Source organism: Seriola dumerili, unplaced genomic scaffold, assembly GCF_002260705.1.
Source record: "Seriola dumerili isolate Sdu_G_001 unplaced genomic scaffold, Sdu_1.0 BDQW01000134.1, whole genome shotgun sequence".
Taxonomy (NCBI): domain Eukaryota; kingdom Metazoa; phylum Chordata; class Actinopteri; order Carangiformes; family Carangidae; genus Seriola; species Seriola dumerili.
Window position 1 is genome coordinate 590,678 of NW_019174389.1, and position 20,769 is coordinate 611,446.

Consider the following 20,769-nt stretch of genomic DNA (forward strand, 5'->3'; position numbering starts at 1 on the left):
ACAGCTTTGGAGAGAGAGAGAGAGGGAGGGAGAGGGAGAGGGAGAGAGAGATGTTGAGAGAGAGTGCAGGGAGGGAAAGAGAAAGGGCTGATAGCCAAGGACAGGACACCAGAGGAGGGGTAAAGCGGTGCTAGTGTGTTTTCTCAGGAACTCGTCAGCACAGCATTGTCTGTGCGTCACAGAGAGGTGACAGCAGGCGCTACCTGCTGGTCCCAGCTCAGCTGCTGCTGCTGCTGCTGCTGCTGCTGCTGCTGCTGCTGCTGCTGCTGCTACTGGAGGGAAACCACAACTAGAGGGGGGACACTCAACAGGAAGCTGCAGCCATGGCCAGCCAGCAGGACTCGGGCTTTTTTGAAATCAGCATCAAATCCCTGCTGAAATCGTGGAGCGGCAGTGAGTAGCAGTTTGTCTTGTTGTTGTTGCTGTTGTGGTTGTTGTGCTCAGCTGACAGAGCTGACAGAGCTGACTGACTGACTGACTGAAGCTGCAGCTCCTCTGGGAATCTGACTTTACAGTCTCTTTTTCTTGTTGTGGTCCATGACAGGGACATGCTGTTGCTCGCTGCAGACTGAGTTGTGCGCAGTTTTATTGTTCAGCATGGCAGCTGCTGCAAACTCAGAAGCATCTCACTTTTGGTAACAGATAACCACACTTCAAAAGGGTTTTTACTTGTCTCATAGCAACAGCCAGATACAACTCCAAGTATCTAGCAGAGAGTTACTGGTAAGAAGTTGCTCATTATACACAGGCATACAGTTTGTTCTGTTAGATTAACCTGTGTGCACTAAAAGTTCAGCTGATGGTGATTCAGCATTTCATTTCTGCTGCCTATCTTTAGATGCCAGCCTTATTTTACTTCAGTCTATGAGTCTATCACAGAGTCTAAACAGCTCTTATTAAGTGCAAGGACACAGTAATAGGATTAGTGGAGGTTCAGCTTGGTTGCATGTTCTGTCCAGAGTGAACGGCTCCACTGCCTTCCACTGGGCCCACGAGGCTTGGATGGGATGCCTCCCTGCTTCTGATCATGGCATGACTCTGTTTTTTATAAGATATGATTGGCCTGCAGGATGGATGCAGAAACAAATAGAAAAGTAGAAAAAGCAGGTATTGTAGCACTTGTAGTTTAGATTCCTAATAAATATGATTTAGTAACTACAGCAAAATCTGACGTGTCAATGCTCAAAATCTAAAGTAAGAGATAGTGCAGGTCGGCTGCACTTCCCTGGCAGTGTGGTAGCTTGTATATATCTATTGGATGTGAATGTAAATAGATACCTCTGAACACGCTGTCCCTGTCTACACACTAAACATTGAGCCATCTCCTGATGATGTTGCATAATCCTCATAGTGGGTCACTTTGCTGATAAAGGCACAGGCAGTTATTGTACTGTATCAGCAGTGACCCATGGCTATGCATTTAACATTTTCATGAAATATGTGATCTCCTGATTTCATCTCACTGCTGCCATGTACACTCGCTGTTATGTAATGAATCACAAGATTACAACTGGGACTGTGTAGCTATCAGAAACTGATCAGAAAACACTCGGATTCATCATATACATATTGGCTGTTGATATGGGACTAGAGCCAGCAGTATGTGTTTTCCATGCTGTCTAACAGATACTGTTTGCACTGTAACCACAAGGTAAACAAATTCAAGGCCCTTTAGACACTGGTCTCTCATAAGTCAGTTTGTTTAGCTTGAATAAAACAGTAACAACCAGCAGCACAGAACTGGCATTGTGCAGCACCAGCGTCAGGGTCTGCTGTTCAAATTGCCTGAAGGCCGGTCCACCATCAGCCAATCAGAGCAGGAGATGAGCTGCAGTGAGTTGTTATGAAATGGATTACAATCATTTTCTGTTTAGTTTTTGTATCTTTTTATATTGAAATGCCTAGTTTTTTTAAATCCATTTTTTATGTTATGATTCAGTGTCAGTCTGTTTTTAAATCATTGCACTTCCATGTTTTAGCATTGTGCAACCGGGAATGCAGTCTGGTGCTCTATATTTGAGGAGCTGAAAATAGTATTTCACCAGTAACTAAAAAAGTGCCAAAGTTAAAACATACAGTAGATGAATCCCTTCTATTTAGCTGGGAGAGACAGATGCAGGCGTTTTAACAGGGACTTATATAAATGACCTGAAAGGCTCTCCCTCACAGCAGGCAGCAGTTTCCAGCATGATGTCAGCTTGCTAAAACAGGGCTGATGGTCAATAGTTTGAGACCGACATTTTAATCTGCTTTACACAGAGGTCTGTAATCACTCTCTCACTCTCTCTGCTCTCCCCAATTTTTTTGAGACACTCAAACTGTGAACTTGTGACAATGTATTAGTGTGTGGATGTTGCTGCTCTATTGGCTCCAGCTGTTGTGTCCTCTTTTGATAAATATTTCAACCAAAATGGTTCTGCCTCCTCTCCAGATAGCATTCCGGGAGATTTTACAGCAATTATTGGTGAAATGTTAAATGTTAGGTATCCATGGAATTTTATTATTCTTTTTGTGCATGAAGTCATAGGTTAAATGTGAGCTCTCATGACTTATTCAGTTTCATTTTAATATGGAAATAATACCCAGTGTGGCACATCTGGTTGTTAACAGGGACTGTGGTTGTTTCCTTTCACGTAAAACTTTATGATATAAACCGGCCGACAAGATTTTCCTGATTATTACGTTACATGACGTAACAATAACACGTTTTTTATTAACATTGAATTTTAGTGGAGCGCCACAGAACAGTGTCCCTTTATCACCAGCCTGGAAGAATAATATGTTAAAAAAAAAAAAAAAGAAGTGCACAGCTTTAATGGAAAGGATTAAATAGTAATATTTTAGAATTACAAAGCATGCATTGCCCACTACTCTCTCACAGAAATGCACTGTCAGTGTTTCTCTCAGCAGCTGGACAGAGTGCTCCCAAACGTCCATGTTGACATTGGAATTTCTGGTTCAGTTAAGGAGGTCAGTGGTATCTAAATATCCACCCACTCTGTTCACAGACGGCTGCTAAAGTGGTTGTTTACTCAGTGGGACTGTCTCTGTGGACTGCATATAGGGAGCTGCATTTTTTATGTGTGTGTGTGTGTGTGTGTGTGTGTGGGTGTGTGTGTGTGTGTGAGTGTGAGTGTGAGAATGCGTGTGTGTGTGTGTGTGCAAGAGAGACACTTGTTAGCCTGTTTGTATTGTCCTCCAGTGAGCACCACCATGCTCAGGGTCTTTCCAGCATGGCGATGATGTAATGCACACTGTGCCCAGGCTCCTTGTTTGCAGAGTCACATGTTGTGTCCGAGCCTTCGCACAGCGCCCAGAGCAAACTGCACACTGGTTGCTTTCTTCACCTCCAATCTCCAGACAAAGTCATTACCATGGGATGGTTTTGTTGTTGTTGAGATGTTGATTAGATTTGATCGAACATGTTGTGCCCTGTAAAATAACGTTGAATCAGACGTGTGCGTATCCGGACTCAGGAGTCATTTAAAAATCTGATATATATGCTGATTTTTCTTAATGACAATCATGATTTATAAAACATTTAATCTTAAATTTTGCTGCTGACTTTAAAGGAAGTTCGCCGACGCGGTGCCTGATCAAGATTGGTGTTTACACTCTGGTGGTCTGTGCCTCGTGTTTTAGGATCACAGAGGTGGAGGAAAGGGGAGGGCTGCTCTGTCAGTATAGTGTGTACCCCCGGGATAAATATAGTCACACAACTATGCCACCATAGCATGTTGGACCTCGTCACTGTGCTGTGGCTCAGCTAAAAATTCCTCCCTGACCTTCACTCTTGGAAGGCACTGGTTAGTCACAAGGCTAGCAGCCATAGCAGAAGCAGCTCAGGGAGAGAGAGTGAGAGAGAGAGAGAGAGAGAGAGAGAGCGGGTGAGATCAAGAGATTGCGTGGTCTCTCGTACCAAACACTACTCCCACTTTTTAAAACACACCGGCCGTTGGCTATGCGCGCCATGGAAACTATGCCCAGCAGGACAGAACCAGCTGACACACAAGACATGGACGTTGGTGGATTTTATTAGTGAGCGATTTGTCTTCATTCAGGACGACCCTGGATACCATATCCTCCTTCCCCACTATGGACGGGACGGCTGTGTGCTGGAGTAAGGCCAGCGTCATCAGCTTCATCAAGGGCCTGGGTAGGTGCTGAGTTGCCACGAGTGAGGGAAGCATGTTCTGAAAGCCATACGAGATCGTCACACATGCTGGGCATTCCTTGAAAGACATCCAAACGCTTCATGTCCTCAGCAGAGCTGGAGAAGAAGACGTGTTGACTAGTACCACCTTTGTCAGAGTTGCATACTCTTACGGCCTCTAAAAAATACTGATTGGCTCAGCTGTTCTTTTTTTTTTTCTTCTCTCTGCACAACAAGTGCTGATGTATAAAATCTCAATTCCCCGCTCACTCGTGTGCGTTTGTCAGCAGCTTCCTTCAGCTACCTGTAAAGAGGCAATAGTTTAGAGTAAAGCAGATTAGGTAATTCATTAAAGCTGATTTTATCCTCTCAACCTCTGATCTGCAAGAAAAAAACTAATGTTTCTGTTGACTTCAATGGTCATTTAATTAAACCAGGTATCTGATTCCTCTGTTTAATGCATCCTGTAGGTGTTTGTCTTTTCACTTCTTGATTAGATGAACTAAATTACTGAAATTTAACGGCTCATCTACACGTTTGCTTAAACATGATGCAGAGGCCTACAGTATATTTCCACTGATTAACAGACCAAGAGCTAAGGATCCTTTTAATTATACTTAATAAGAATAAATACTCTCCTATAAAACATGCTTCAGCTTTCCTCAGTGGTATATTGGATTCATTCAGTAAGAGTTCGGTTAAATTTTTCAGCTCCCATCAGTATTACCGTTTAGCATTTCACACAGCAGTCTCATAGAATTCTCTCAATATTACAGTCTCACTTCACACAAGTATGCAGCGAGGCTAATGTGTCTTCATGTACTGTGTTTTGTCATTGTAATGTCTCACCAAATCAGTTTTGTACGTGAGATTCAACAGCAAAGAAAACAAAATGAAGAGGCTGGTGTTTGATATGTGACTTTGACGGATGTTCCTGACACAGTGCAGTCTGTACTTTGCTGCTGCTGATGTGATTTCTGTCCAGTCACATTTATTTACTGCATGTACTCACACACACACACACACACACACACACACACACACACACACACACACACACACGAACACACACACACACACACACACACACACACACACACGTTTTCACACTCAGAATGCGTTGGAGAAAATGTGGTTCTTATTGTGAGGCAGTAAGTCTCCTGCTATCGTCCCAAAGACCTCTCTGAATATTTTACACATCAGATTTATGGCAGTTCCTGTGGTGGACGTGCAGTAAGGAGCTGCAGAGTTTCGGGCTAAATAAAAGAAATTCACTCTTCTAATGAGATGTTTGTACGCAGTTCTTTACTATATTTAGCACTTTTGTGTCTGGAGGCAGCAGAGTGTAACACTGAGGTAAAGTTTAACTTGTGTGTTAGTTTGTGGGGTTTTATGGCCTCAGCTAAGCCATCCATAATTAAACGTGAGCCACATCATAACACTGGCTGAAGGATGGTCACATGCACGAGATTTTTGCTTCCCTCAAAGGGCAATGACATCTTTGGTACGAAATGAAAACACCAGCTGCTGGCCACGGTGTTTTAATTTCCATATGCGCTCTGTTCACTGTAGCAATAGGAAAGAAAGAGCAGACCCGGGGCAAGCCGGTGCCCTTTGGACAGTCTCCCTCAGGAATGTTCAACATGTTGGGAACTTTATGTCCATGTTAGGAAACTTCTCACTAATACCCTATTCGGTGATCTCTCTTTGTAAACAGATCTGTGGCTGATCCTGTCCTACTCATTTGTGCTTGAATTGGCAATGTTTTCCCTTAACAAACCCGTTTCCCATCTTGTGCTTTTTGTGTCGTTTCCGCAGCGTCGCCCGTGGGGAACGGATACAATAAACCCCCCATCCCTCCAGTCTGCTGTCCTCAGGGAGAGAAAGGTCCCCCGGCCATGATGCCCATCAGCATCGACCCGGAGAGCAAGCCGGGCGAGTACGTCCTCAAGAGCTTGTTCGCCAACTTCACCACCGTGTCCGAGCGCAAGATCCGCATCATCATGGCTGAGCCGCTGGTGAGTCGGCAGAGAGTCACACCAGAGGGTTGTTGCTGTTTGTGTCATGTGCTGATTGGTCGTTGCCGCTCTGTTTCTTTTTAAAGGCTGTTATCAGGGGGGAATGAGATCATGACACTGGTGCTCTGTAACACTGCCTCCTAACCCTTTTTTGCTTTTGAAGCCTTGTTATAGGTTTCATGTCTTTGAGCTTTATGTAGTTCAATCAAAATGTGGGTATAGTTGTTACAGATTATCAGATCAGGTTATGTTGTGAGAAAAAAAAAAAACGGTTTAATTTTGCGTAAGAGAATTTAGATTAGCCTTGTTGTGCACTGTTACTCATCTTGTGACCCCTCCTGGGTGTCCCGACCCACAGGTTGTGAACCACTATAACAGGGTCAGACAGGAAGCCTGATGGACAGGCCCACAATAGCTGACTTAACAGCAAGGGATTACAAACAACAAAAACAAAATACTCCAATACGTCTGTCGCCTGATCTATGATACATTATAATACACTGATATGACGACAGGCAGCTTGACTCCTGCTAATGGAGCTCATAACAGTTGAAACTTTACAGTAATATATTGCTGTCAAGGCCTTGGGCAGGCAACTGAGTCAGAGGCTCAGAAGCGGAGATGCTAACTACCTTGTCATGTTTAATTACTGTGAGCTGAAGGCTGCTAGTTTTATGTGAAGCAGTAGCTCCATCCGCACAAAGACGGAAGCAGCTTGGGGACAAGATGTGGGATTTTTAGCTGGCTTCATAGTGTATGCAGCAGTGTTGACAAGCTTCAGCTGAGCTTAGCACACATAATGTACTGCTGTAGTAACCCCTGGGTTAAGTTGGGGTCATGTCCTCTTAATGTTCTCTTTTATCATGTAAAACTAGTGGTTAGAAAAAATGATTTTGTAACTTGTCAAAACACAGCCATTCCAGCCATTTTTAATAACTGTACACAGGGCCATGGGTCTAGTCTGCCTCTCTGACATGAAGGTAGTGACCAGAGGAATTATAAAAAATCAATCTACAACAGTATAGATATAAATGAATGTCAATAATAATATTAAACAATAATAATAAATGACCATGACAAAGAAAAGCAGCAAATCCTGTCAAGTACAGAGTACAAAGGGTTAAAATAAGTTATTCTGATTCTCTAGCTTTGAATTAAAGCATTTTCACATTGTAAAGCTGTGATTGAAAACTCTAGTCGACAAGAAAAATGAATCAGTAACTATTTTGATAATCAGTAAAGAGTTTTTCATAGCAATAAGCCAAATAGCCCAAGGTATGGATTTGCAGCTTTTCTCTCTTTCATATCATTGTAAATGTCTTTAAGTTTTGCTGGTCAGAAAAAAAAAGACATTTGAAGATGTCACCTTTGACTCTGGAAATATGTGATTGATATTTTTCACTATTGTCTGATGTTTTAAAGAACAAACAATTAATTGATTGTTTGAAAAAATAACCATCAGATTCAGTGATAATGAAAATAATCGTCAGTAGCAGCTCTAATCACAGTGGAGTAGACACAGTTCTGGGGCTTTCAGGTTCGATTAGGAAAGTACCTCTGGCTTGTCAGAGCATTAATTTGTTTTCCAGGTATTTAATAATTTGCATTTGGAACCGTCTTTTCTGTCTGTTCTTCCCTGTCCTTGTCTTTATATTGTGACTAAACACACTGACTAATGAGCAGTGCTGGGAAATTAGATGAAAGTAGTAGATGCCAATAAAATGTTTCAGAGATCTTTCAGAGAGAGTTTTGTCTAGTGGAGGTCGGAGCTGATTGGTAGGGCCAACAACAGCTGTCATAAATAATTCTGGTGACAGACAGACAGTCAGGCAGGCAGACGGGGAAGAGCTACTGTGTGTTAATGTGGAAACCACTCACCACCTGCTCCCAGGACCACATTAGTATCTTACAAGTGCTACTGAAAGTCAACTAAAAATGAGGAGCTGATCTGTATCACTAAGAAAAGCCTCAGACTCCAACTAAAATACATGAAACAGTTAACCATGATGCATGTAGCTTAATGTCGCAGTGCACTGTAGCATTGTTTACTAGAAATAGTCACCCTTTCATATAGTTTTACAGGTGGGATATACTGTAAGAGTTTACTTATGGCTGCTGTGGACAGGCGGGCTCCAGTTTTAGGGACTGTGATTTATAGGAAGCTGTTAGTCACTGGCCTCGGCCTGTAGGGAAGTGTTAATTACCACAGGGAAAGTGTGCAACCCCTGGTTTCGGTGTAACTCCCTCTGGAGACCTGCAGGGAGGATGTGTGTGTCTTTGTTTTTCCTCTCTGTGGAGAACTGGCCGAGTGATTTGTTTCAGCCCAGCCTTGTAGTTATTGGCATTCAGTTGCCCCTCCTGCTCTTCCCTCATCACTCAGGTGAATTTGTTGAACAGAATCCATCATGTTCAGTGATGTGCAGTTTTATTCCTCAAATAAAGGGGAAATTTTAAAGTCTACTCTCAAAGGAAATAGATACGTGATTTGTAAGTTGCAGAAAACTTAGCAGAGGTGACTGAATAGAGTCAGTGTTGCTGTATCAGCCTGCCACAAAGGGCAGTAAAATCTGTGAAAGCCCAACAGTGCACGAGGCATCGACTTTTTTTTTTTTTTGTCATTCCAGCACAGATGGGCTCCTCGGATGCAAGCATTTGTCCAAAAACTAAAAGGTTCATCAGTGCATGGGGCTTAGCTGACGCTCCAGCTGCAAGAGAGAGAGAGAGAGTGACATTACCATCAGCCCACGCAATGTCAATGTCAGAGGCATCAGACAGTTAGCTATTTTGGATTAATCATCAAGTAAGTGATGTGCTGTGATTTGCTGTCCAGCCATCGAGACAGCAGAGGGACAGATCTGGAAGAGCAGAGTAGCAAATAGATGCCTTGATTTGTGGAAGGATGGATCAGGTGCTAATTGTGGGTTAAGCATATAATTTTGGAGACAAGCATCAGTTTCCCCGTACATCAAGCCGGTGTTGTGTGATGCAGCATCCTCTGCTAAAACTAAAGCCGCACTTTTCTTTCCTCGTCCTCCTTTTATTTTGTTATCATTTCCCAGAGGATTTCAAAGTGTCTCGGCTGGTTGTTACATTTGTGCAAAAATGAAAGCCGGTAGCACTTTGTGAACCTTGAATGGGTTTCATTGAAGCTATGTAGCCATTCACGCTTATACAATTTGTTGTATAGTGTTTGTTTTTATTTGTTTTCTTATATCAGGAGACTGTGACACAGACTTTTATTAGTGGCAGAATGTGAGTAAAATGTACTGAACCTGTTTACTTAAAATACCTGATCATCTCTTAAATGAGCTAAACACAGGACTGCTTCATTAAACCCATTAGAAATATCTTAAGACACCTAATAAATAAAGAAATGTATCAAATATTTAAATGTTTAAGGAAGATGAGAAGTTAATGTTTAATTCAGTTGAAATCCCTCGTGAAGGCCTTTATCTGGGATGATAGAGGAGTGTAATAATGGGAGCTGTCATGAATGTCCCATCTCTAATATCTGACCCTGCCTGCTCATGCCTGGTTTCAGACTGATTGATGGCTATCTCATTAGCTGGGCTGTAATGAGTCCCTGTTCAAAAATACTCCACACACTCTTGGGACAGGGTGGATAAGAGTTATGAGCTCCAGACCAAACTTCAGAGAACTTTGTTGGAATTTACACAAAGAATAAAACCGACAAACGATGTGAAATGACTTTGTTTTTTTTGTTTTTTTCTGTGTTTTCAGGAAAAGCCATTAACAAAGTCGTTACAGAGGGGAGAAGATCCTCAGTTTGACCAAGTAAGTGCTGGGAAAAATGCAGGAATGAGACTATTAGCCAAAAAATATATAGGATAGATAGATAGATATAAAAATGATATTAAGCTGATGAACAGTGTCACTATTTACTAAACTGACATTTCATAGACAAAAACTTTTATTTTTGCCTTTGCCTTTTTACTCACATTAAACTCTTACATGTAACTGTTTTGCCTCTCCCTATGAGCATGTAGGCAAGTCAGTTTCCACGTCTTAAATACTGCTCTAGTATCAGCCACTGTAACATGAAAGAGCTAACGGGTGAAAGCCCCGCTCACATCCCAAAAGGTCTTTCAGATCCAGTCAAGGGCAGGGGTGTTTACTTTGCTAGCTGGCACTGGCTCTGCGCTAGGTGTGTCCAGCAGGTCTGCGGCTCCGCAGAGAGGGCCGTTTCACAGCGACAGGGGTGTGTTTGTGCTGCTGCGTGAGGCCATTCAGCAGCCACACAGAGCCAGGATTCTTCTCCGGCCTCGTGCTGAATGAAGGGCTCGCTGTGTTCCCCGGCCCAACCAGACTCTCCTCCCTTCCTGTGTGCCCGGCCCGTTCCTTCCTTTCCCCTTTCCCTCCCCCAAGACCGAGGGAGGCCGCCCCATGGGCACCTTGTCCCTCTGCGTGGTCCCAATTAGGTCCAGCTCACCCTACAGTCTCATTGCTCTGCCTTAATGTAGCCCTGGACTTGACTTGTCTCATCTTGTTTAAGTTCTTTGTGTTACACAGACGTGAAAATGTTAAATCAAATGCAAATGAATTCTCTTGTGCTGTTTTTTGATTTTTGTTTAGTTTGCTGCACAAATAAACAAAGGAAACACTGATTGCTATCTCTTACTTTGGTATGTTAACTGCCAACACAATTGTTGACACAAACATGCATTTGCACGACCTATGTCTTGTTCCCTCAGTTGATAAGCGCCATGAGCTCTCTGGCTGAGTACTGCCTCCCCTCCATCCTGCGCACTTTGTTCGACTGGTACAAAAGACAAAACGGACTAGAGGAGGAGTTGCACGAGTACCGGCCCCGAGCCAACACCAAGTCCAAAAAGTGAGAACTGCTCCGTTCATTTCTGCATGCAGCAATGTGTCACCAGTAGAAAATGTAAAGAAATAACCATGGCGCTCACATGCACCGTACGACTGTGGCAAACCCGTTGCTCTTGTTTTTCCTCTCTCTCTCTCTCAAATAGCGATGAGCAGCAGAGAGATTATCTACTTGAAAGGAGGGATTTGGCCATTGACTTCATCTTCTCTCTTGTACTTATAGAAGTTTTAAAACAGGTGAGTTGACTTAACTCTAACTGCTACACAAACACTGCTTAGTTTATCTGATTATTTTTGTGATAGGAAGCTCACTTACGCAGATCTGTCATCAGTTACCGCTGCTGAAAAAAATAACCATGATTGACAGAGACTATGTTGTTGTTGAACATTTGATCACCATGCCATTGTGTCTCCTAATTCTTAACTAGATGCCGCTCCACCCGGTCCTCGACAGCTTGGTCAATGAAGTCATTAACTTAGCCTTTAAGCACTTTAGATACAAAGAGGGGTAAGATCTTTTCTATTTCCAGCGAAGTTCCTTCCTTCTTTCTTAGTTTGAAGTTTCTCTAAGGTTTGTTTTTCTTTAGGTATCATGGTCCTAACACTGGCAACATGCACACTGTAGCAGACCTCTACGCGGAAGTCATAGGAGTATTAGCCCAGTCCAAGTAAGTAGCAAAAGACACAACTACGATTATCTAATTAACTAGGATTGTTTTTCTCTTTTCCATCTTATTATCCGCTCCGTTGGGGTTTGGTGTCATGCCACGTAATGATGGTGTGTCATCATTGCTACTGCTTTTCTGCAAAACATTCCCCGGTTCAGGAGACTGGAACATACTGTAGTGATGGTACACTTTTGGACAGGTCCCCTTCACACCAAACTAGGACTGGAAATTGATGTCTGTTTATTTGAAGTTTTCAGATCATCACAGCAAGGAACAAACCCTTAAAATAGAGATATGGTTGGTGAGCACATGGCATACCTCCCATCCAAAGTGCGCTCTGCTTAATTTCCTGCAGGAGATACTTCACTGAGAGGCGTTTATAGAGGTCTTTGCTTTTCTCTGAGGTCAGGAAAGGAAGAACGAGGTCAGAAGTTTCACTATGAGCTGAACTTATTCAGATGGGATTTATAGTTGAGAGACAGATGCTGTTTGAAAAGAGATTAAAAGTGGTTTCTCAATCACTGTTTGTGTCTGTAGAAATAATGAGCAATTTCTTCTCTCTAACCGAGACGCAGAAACAGCTGGATTCACTTTCTTACAAGTACAGTACTAGCCAAAAGGGAAGAGGTGAAGAGATGCTCACATGAGCTCTCATGATGAATTATCTTCTAAATTTAGACCAGCTGAAGAATCCCATCACTGGTTCAATTTGGGCAAGGGATCAGGTGCTAGACGAGGAGTTCATCTTGGGGCACAGACTTTCAGTCTGCGTGTAGAGGGTAAAAGGAGGGAGTGATATTTTTGGGAGCCGTCCTCCCTGAATCTGTTGTCACTGTATTCTCTCCACGTCACGACTCTTGAGTGCAGGAACTTTTTTTTTTTGTGGAAGTGCTGATTTGGGATTCGTCTGACTGAGCTATGCAGACACATCTTTATATAGAATCTCATTTGTTTTTTTTTTCTCTCAGGTTTCCTGCTGTGAAGAAGAAGTTTATGACTGAGCTGAAGGAGCTGCGGCAGAAAGAGCAGAGTCCATATGTAGTCCAGAGTACCATTAGCCTCATCATGGGGGTCAAGTTCTTCCGAATTAAGATGTATCCTGTCGAGGATTTTGAAGCCTCTTTTCAGTTCATGCAGGTACAAAAGACTTCAATATGTCAAACCTGCCTTGCTACAGTATAAACTGATTATAAGTTATAATCACACTTTCTTTTCTTTAATCGTTTATTGGCTTTTAATTTGACCTTGACCTAAATATCAGCTTATATAAAAAATGGTGTAGAAAACGTACAAAACATTCTCAGGATTGTCAGGATTTTGCTGTCCTTTGACCTTGACTGTATCTCCTGCTAGTGTTGGCATTCACTTTGTGGATTACATTCAGTTTTGACCTCACAGTTTCAAGTCTTTTTATCAATTGGATAGATATTTTCTTAACACCCTCTACATGTATAGTAGATTTCAAGTGATATGAATTTTTATTTTGTGCATTTACTCCTCCCTTTTCTGCAGGAGTGTGCCCAGTATTTCCTGGAAGTCAAGGACAAGGACATTAAGCATGCTTTGGCTGGTCTTTTTGTTGAAATTTTGGTTCCTGTTGCAGCAGTAAGTTCTTTCCTGCACGCATCACAAGATATTTGATATAAATAAGGAAAGAGCTCCGCTCTGAAGATGGTCATAACTCGTGTGTGATGTTGTTCTAGGCCGTAAAGAACGAGGTGAACGTGCCCTGCCTGAGGAACTTTGTGGACAGCTTGTACGACACAACCCTGGACCTGTCCTCCAGGAAGAAGCACTCGCTGGTTAGTCCCCTTGCAGAAAACACACTGTTTGTCTTTGTACACCTCCGTTTTCATGCTGACACCCTCTGCTGCTTACATTGCCTAGATGTCTGTGGTCTTTGTGAATCCTCAAGCATTTCAAGGTCGCTCTTGTGTAATGTTCTGTTACAACGTCAGCGGCCACAGTAGAAATAATTCATGAGGGAAAGCTATTTCAAAGCATAAAAATGAGCATGAAAGCATTGCATTATATATTCGTGTGTGGCTGTGTTGCTTCTTCCCTCTGTCTATGTCTTCAATAAAGCATTTCACCACAGCGGTTCAGAAATGAAATGGAAAGACAACAGTAGCTTGCTCTAACAGAAGGTCTATTTTACCCTGAGGCAGCGATCACGGCTGGAAGCCACATTTTACAAGTGATGCATCGTCAGCGAAAAGCGTAACAAAAGGGAAAAGACTTCATTCTATCCACAAAAGAAAACTGGTTTACATCCTAAACTGCACTTCTACAGATATGCTACGGAGATAATGCATCATTCCTCAAGGACAACTTCAAGTATTATGCGTGGAAGAGCTCAGTGTATTTGTGAGTCGGTGTGAAGCTGCTTTAACAAAGCAGTGTACGATAAATGACATGTAAACACACTCTGTTCTCTTTGCAGGCTTTTTACCCATTGGTGACGTGCCTGCTGTGCGTCAGCCAGAAACAGTTCTTCCTCAACAGATGGCATGTCTTCCTCAACAACTGCCTCTCAAATCTGAAGGTAGTTTCACTTGGAAACCAGCTGCCTATAATTCAGACTGCAGTGCTCCTTGTTTTAGCAACATGAAGGTTGTTCAAGTGTGCATCCCTGTTGCCCAAAATATTTGTCACCACCTCAGTTGTAAAACAGAAGTTTGTTAATATACATTTCTTATTTGTTGTTTCATTGTTTACATGACATGTTAATATTCAGCTGAATGCCTCAGGCAGTAATTATTCTAATATTCTTATCAGCATTTAATATATTATATGCACATGGTGTAATCTCTGTAATTTTATTATTATATCACAACCTACAATAAACTGTCACTGTAAGGCTGCCACTCGTTGCAGTGTGTTTCTGCCGTTGATTTTCTCCCATAAATGTGGCTTTGTTACAGAGTCGAGACCCTAAAATGGCTCGTGTTGCACTGGAGTCCTTGTATCGTCTGCTGTGGGTTTACATGATCAGAATTAAGTGTGAGAGCAACACTGCAACACAGGGGTAAGTATCTTCAGTCCATACACTCCTCTTCATAGTGATGGGCTCAGCCAAAGAGGTGTCGACTTTTGGTTTGTTTTTTTTTTGTTGTTGTTTTTTTTTTACCTCAGACATTAATTTCCTCAATGACTTTGCTGTTTTAGTCACTTTCACTGTGTTTTTAAATATCAGTTAATACCTGTGAAGGTCATGGGCTGAAATACATCTGTTTTTACTGAAAATATCCCTCCCTCCTTGTTACTGATTTGATTGGCATTTGGAGAAAGAGGTATTGTCCGAGTGCAGGCTTTGGGTCAGGTCACACCACATTGTCGGTGTTGGTGGCCCACAAGTTTATCAGCAGTTTACAGATGTTATTATGAGCCGGAGCCCACATGAGGAATCCCAAACGGGACAAGCCAGACTTGTTTAATAGTCCCAAAATAAACTTCAAGTCAATGGAGTGCTTTACAAAACAGTTCAATACAGTTCTCTGTGTAGTTTTACGCAAGCTTTTAAAACTTTTTAAATGCTTGTTCATGGTATCCTCCTCACAATGTGTTCTTTTCTCTGTGTCCACAGTCGCCTCAGCACCATTGTAACAACACTTTTCCCCAAAGGATCCCGCAGTGTGGTACCAAGAGACATGCCTCTCAATATCTTTGTCAAAATCATCCAGTTTATTGCACAGGTAAGCACAATGACGTGCTGTACTGCATCACAGAGAAGTCACACTGTCATACTAATTATATTTCATGTAAATCTCCGTTAAAACCGATGAACAATGCTCTCACTGTGACTTGTGAGATGTTATCTCATTAAATAATGAATAAATCTTTCCTCATTTCATTACAGGAAAGACTTGATTTTGCCATGAAAGAAATTATATTTGACCTTCTGTGTGTTGGGAAACCTGCAAAAGCCTTTAGTCTTAATCCAGAGGTATGCATTCAACATTCATTTCTGTGTTTTTCTAAAAAACAAACAAAAAAAAAAAAAAGCACATGCAGTTTTTCTTTTTTCATTTAGCCCTTATCTGTGAAAGTGATAATGATTTGCCTCTTTTGATAATGGCTCCTGAGCTCATTAAAGAAAGGAATAAAAAAGGAAATTAAGAATAAGGTTATACTTGCTTCTTACAGATGTGTGTCTCTTGTAAGAGAATGTAAAATGTAAAAATAGAAAGAACATAGTGTTGTGGTAAAATAAAGTCTGTTATCCATTTCTCATTAAATTTGACACATCATTTGAATATCTCAAGGAGTAGCAGTCAAAGTAACTCATATATGAACCACTATATATCTACTGGACTTACACTTTGTGTCACAGTATTTCACTCAGTGAAAGCAGCAAAACTATAGACGCTATTCTTTTAATATCGTATTGTTGCTTGGTAACCTCCCATAACTGTAAGAGCTGCTGGTAGAATTTTTTTCTTTTTTCTTTTTTAGTTTAGGTCAGTTCAGTTTAAAGTGAAATACAAAGAGATTAACTCAAACATTCTTCTGTGTTCAGAGAATGAATATTGGTCTCAGAGCATTCCTGGTCATCGCCGATAAACTGCAGCAGAAGGACGGCGAGCCTCCCATGCCTAACACCGGCTGCACTTTGCCCTCTGGAAACACGCTTCGAGTGAAGAAGACATACCTGAGCAAAACGCTGACAGATGAGGAGGCCAAAGTCATTGGTGAGTGAGACGGAGCGTGGTTGGGAATGCTGGAAATGTCATGCTTTTGCAGATTCACAGCTGACAGCTTTAGCATTTCTCAACAACAGAGATATAAACTGTTTTTTTTTTTTTCTCTCTCTGTCATCTTCTCTAGGGATGTCACAGTATTATTTTAATGTGCGGAAGGCTATTGACAACATCCTCAGACACCTGGACAAGGAGGTGGGACGCTGCATGATGATGACTAACGCTCAGATGCTGAACAAAGAGCCTGAGGACATGATCACGTATGTGCGCACATCACTCTGTCACCCCAGCTGCCAAACCACTTGACATTTTTATTTGGCAGTTGAATTTAGAATCTGTTTTTCTTTTTTTTTTTTTTTTGTCAGAGGCGAAAGGAAACCCAAGATTGACTTGTTCAGGACGTGCGTTGCTGCCATTCCTCGCATCCTGCCTGATGGGATGTCCAAGCCAGACCTCATAGACCTGCTGTCTCGGTAAGTCACCTGACTTAGGGAGATCTGGCTGAACAATATGGCTGTCTGACAGGACAAATTAGCGAATGTTTAATCAAGTGGTATTAATGTTTTGTTTGAATAAACTCCAAAAGGATGTTCCTGATCCAGTTTCACCTGGATTTCCTGTTACGTCAGTTTGTGTCCACACCCTGGTGTTTTGTTTAGAGTCCATTATAATGTCATTTTCATGAGCTATTCACACATCATGGCTTTGACTTCCAGCGGTATTGTGCATAGGAGGATTATAGATTATAAAGACAATTGTAGTACATATCCATTGAAAGAGAAATTGCACTAATCCATTTAGTAACCTGAGACAAGCTTGACAACTTGTTTTATGTAACATGCAAATTAAGGCAGTTAAATTAAAGACGTGCATCAGTGGAGCTTAGTGTTCCATGACATATTTGTGCCGCTGGTGACACAGATGTGACGGATAACACTGTCGCACTTACAATAGAAATATTCAGCATCCGTGTATCTGCAATGAAACCCACTCACTGGTAGTAAATAAGGGACTTGATTTGATTCCTGTCTCATTTTTTTTTTTGTCTTTCTTTGTCCCGTTTGTCAGATTGACGATCCACATGGATGACGAGCTGCGACTCATAGCCCAGAATTCCTTGCAAAGCCTGCTGGTGGATTTCTCAGACTGGCGTGACGACGTCCTGTTTGGATTCACTAACTTCCTGTTACGTGAAGTCCAAGACACCCACCAGGGATTGTTAGATACATCCCTCAAATTACTGCTGCAACTGCTCACTCAGTGGAAACTAACCCAGGCTGCCCCAGGGAAGAGCTATGACACCGCTAAGATACACACTGCCGAGGTACACACCTTTGTCTTCACAATGACATATCTGTGTGCCTTTCTCAAGCAGGAATGACTAATCACAATTTGATCATGCCAATGTGAAATCAGCCTTTGTTGCTGTTTTTGATGTTTATGTGACAGCTGCTGCAGACCAGCTCAAGTCTGAAGATACCTCCCGAGCGAGGCCCTCACTCCACCGTGCTGCACGCTGTGGAGGGGCTGGCGCTTGTGCTGCTCTGCTCCTGTCAGCTGAGCACCCGCAGACTCGCCATCGCCATACTCAAAGAGATACGGAGCCTCTTCATGACCATCGGACAGACTGAGGTAAAGCGGGAGAGAGGAAAACTCAGGCGACAGAAAAGAGCAGAGATTCGGTTTTTGAGGTTTACAGATATTGATTTTATTTTTGTCGACTGCAGGATGATGATAAACCAATGATAGAGATTATGGATCAGCTCAGCCCTGTAATCCTGGAAAGTTTTGTCAACGTTGCAGTCTCAGACACAGTAAGTTGTTTGTGTGGCTCCGCTCCAACCCAAACCTCACGGTCTCAATCGACATGTGTTTGCAGTTTATTTGCCTATGTTTTACTTTTCCTTAGATTTTTCTTGGAACGTATCCACGCTGTGTAAATTTCATGTGACTTGACTCCCAGACAGAACAGTGAAATGTTCATGAGTTGTGTCAAGAAGTGTCATTGAACAATTTAACCACAAGTAGAATCTGATTTAGCAAACAGCAAAAGCTTTCTACGTTGCGTGTCAGACAGAAGCACAGTTTAGTTATCTAACATGTAAAAATGAATGAACAGCTGGAACTGAGCAGCTGTTGGCCTTTTGACTCTCATTTATATAATTGTCAAGCTGTCAACATCATGCTGAGAGTACAGATTTTATTGAGAACGGGATAATACAGTAAATGTCCTTACATGCGTTATCGAATTGTGTTTCTAAATATATCTAACTTGGGATTTCCCTTAATGACGCATTATTCTTAAGCATAAGGTTGAATAGGCAGATGAAAAATGCGTCTAATTGGATATCTAATTCACCCATGACCTCTGACCTTTGCCCCCCGGCTGTGTCACTTTGCGTGTTTGCAGGCCGCTCTGCCAGCTGGCCACCATGTGGACCTTCAGTGGCTAGTGGAGTGGAACGCACTCCTCGTCAACAGTCATTATGACATTAGGAGCCCCTCGCACGTGTGGATCTTCGCCCAGTCTGTGAAGGACCCGTGGGTGCTGTGTGTGTACAGCCTCCTCCGACAGGACAACCTGCCCAAGCACTGCCCCACAGCTCTCAGTTATGCCTGGCCCTACGCCTTCACACGAATGCAGATGCTCATGCCCCTGGTAGACCCAAAGTAAGTGTCCTCAGGCACTGCAGTGAGTTCATGAGGGACCACAAGACACGTCTATTCTCTATTTTCTTTACATCCCTATTTAGTGTTCCTTTTTTTGAACATAGCCACCTGATACCAGTTCCCCATTGCAATTAAAAAACCCCTCCTCGAGATTTCCTGCTAAAAACAGCTTAGATAAAAATAAGGATCTAATAGTATTTCCTTTTTGAATGATTCAACAGTAACCCAGTGTATGCAAAGAAGACCAGCACCTCTGGCAGTGGGGACAGTTACGTAACCCTGTGGAGAAACTACCTGATCCTCTGCTTTGGAGTGGCCAAGCCCAGTATCATGAGCCCAGGTCATCTGAGAGCATCGACACCTGAGATCACGTCCACAACGCCTGACAGCAGTGTCAGCTACGATAACAAGGTATCTGCCTACCTGTCCTTTTGGCGTTATTAATTCCCCCAGTGCTTTGTCTCTCCAGGATCAGGTGTTCATGCGGAGCTTGTTGACATTCAAACTCAAAACATCAAATTACACAGCAGCTATCTTTGCATGAATGGAGCAGGAAGCCGATATATTCTTAACTGTACAGGCACTTAATGTCAGCGCAGCCCTGTGTAATTAGTGGTGTTCGTGAGAGATCCGTTTGTCTGGCTGAACCGTCGGTGTTTGTTTGTTTCAGTTTATCGGGAGCCCATCTGTGGCTTGGCTTCTGAAGCAGTTGGTTCCACTGATGAGGGCGGAGAGCATTGAGCTGACCGAGTCATTAGTTCTGGGCTTTGGTCGCACCAATTCCCTTGTGTTCAGGTATATCAGAGAAGAGTGTCTCAAATCTTCTAATCTGAAGCACGTTTTATTGTCCAGTTTCACTTCAAATTGTCCTCTTACAAATTATGGTTTTTATGATTGACATTAAAGATGTGTAATAGCTTAGTGTCAGAGGTTTTTGGCCACTGATTTAAGCTGCAGTTCTTTTTGTCTCTTTTAATGAGGCAGAACCAGCGAAATGGACGTTAGAGCACAATCCATTATTTTCTCCATAATTAAAGTCCATGCTGACCTGTATTTGTGTGGATATAAAGTGGAGATGAACAGAGGATTACAGTTGAGTGGTGCCCTGTTGCCATTTACAGATGCATCTAAATTGTTTCCTAGAATTTTTTTTTTTTTTTTTTTATTTAGCTCAAATCTCTTTTCCACGAAAATATAACAGTTGTCCTACTGCAGTGTCACTGAATGTTTACTCCAATTGTTTGATGAATATTTAATATTTTACCTAATGATGAGCTGTTTATATCGTCACTGTCTGCACAAAGGGAACTCGTGGAGGAGTTACATCCCCTAATGAAGGAGGCGTTAGAAAGAAGGCCTGAGGTTGGTCATATTTGCATTACAGCACACAGCATGAGTAAAATGTGTAGCATTAAAGTGTTTGTTAATGAACTACAGCGTAGGATGTAGACCAACCAGAGAGCTGGCATGTGTCAGAAAATAATTTTGATAATATTATTACCAGGACCATTAAGGATTGATCTTTTTGTAGAACAAGAAGCGGCGTGAGCGGCGAGACCTGCTGAGACTGCAGCTGCTGCGGATCTTCGAACTGCTGGCTGATGCAGGTGTCATCAGTGACAGGTGAGTGAGGCGCAAGTTGAGCACATTACAGCCCAACACAAGACAGAATCACCAACAAACAAGGGTCAACGGAATTCATAACATTGACT

General features: G+C 42.3%; 1 protein-coding gene across 1 annotated transcript in view; it reads left to right on the top strand.

Annotated features, from left to right (window-relative positions):
• The first annotated feature begins 323 nt into the window (after window positions 1–323).
• The window catches only part of LOC111224460 (protein furry homolog), a 42,314-nt gene continuing 21,868 nt past the window's right edge, over window positions 324–20,769 (top strand). The window contains exons 1-25 of the mRNA XM_022748953.1: window positions 324–393; window positions 5,972–6,171; window positions 9,913–9,966; window positions 10,884–11,023; window positions 11,166–11,256; window positions 11,448–11,527; window positions 11,607–11,687; window positions 12,656–12,824; window positions 13,200–13,292; window positions 13,391–13,489; window positions 14,131–14,232; window positions 14,612–14,715; window positions 15,274–15,382; window positions 15,547–15,633; window positions 16,207–16,378; window positions 16,515–16,647; window positions 16,753–16,860; window positions 17,456–17,711; window positions 17,837–18,019; window positions 18,115–18,201; window positions 18,798–19,057; window positions 19,279–19,468; window positions 19,728–19,852; window positions 20,362–20,419; window positions 20,589–20,680. Coding sequence (XP_022604674.1) covers window positions 324–393; window positions 5,972–6,171; window positions 9,913–9,966; window positions 10,884–11,023; window positions 11,166–11,256; window positions 11,448–11,527; window positions 11,607–11,687; window positions 12,656–12,824; window positions 13,200–13,292; window positions 13,391–13,489; window positions 14,131–14,232; window positions 14,612–14,715; window positions 15,274–15,382; window positions 15,547–15,633; window positions 16,207–16,378; window positions 16,515–16,647; window positions 16,753–16,860; window positions 17,456–17,711; window positions 17,837–18,019; window positions 18,115–18,201; window positions 18,798–19,057; window positions 19,279–19,468; window positions 19,728–19,852; window positions 20,362–20,419; window positions 20,589–20,680 — 3,143 coding nt within the window. The remainder of the gene's footprint in view (window positions 394–5,971; window positions 6,172–9,912; window positions 9,967–10,883; window positions 11,024–11,165; window positions 11,257–11,447; window positions 11,528–11,606; window positions 11,688–12,655; window positions 12,825–13,199; window positions 13,293–13,390; window positions 13,490–14,130; window positions 14,233–14,611; window positions 14,716–15,273; window positions 15,383–15,546; window positions 15,634–16,206; window positions 16,379–16,514; window positions 16,648–16,752; window positions 16,861–17,455; window positions 17,712–17,836; window positions 18,020–18,114; window positions 18,202–18,797; window positions 19,058–19,278; window positions 19,469–19,727; window positions 19,853–20,361; window positions 20,420–20,588; window positions 20,681–20,769) is intronic.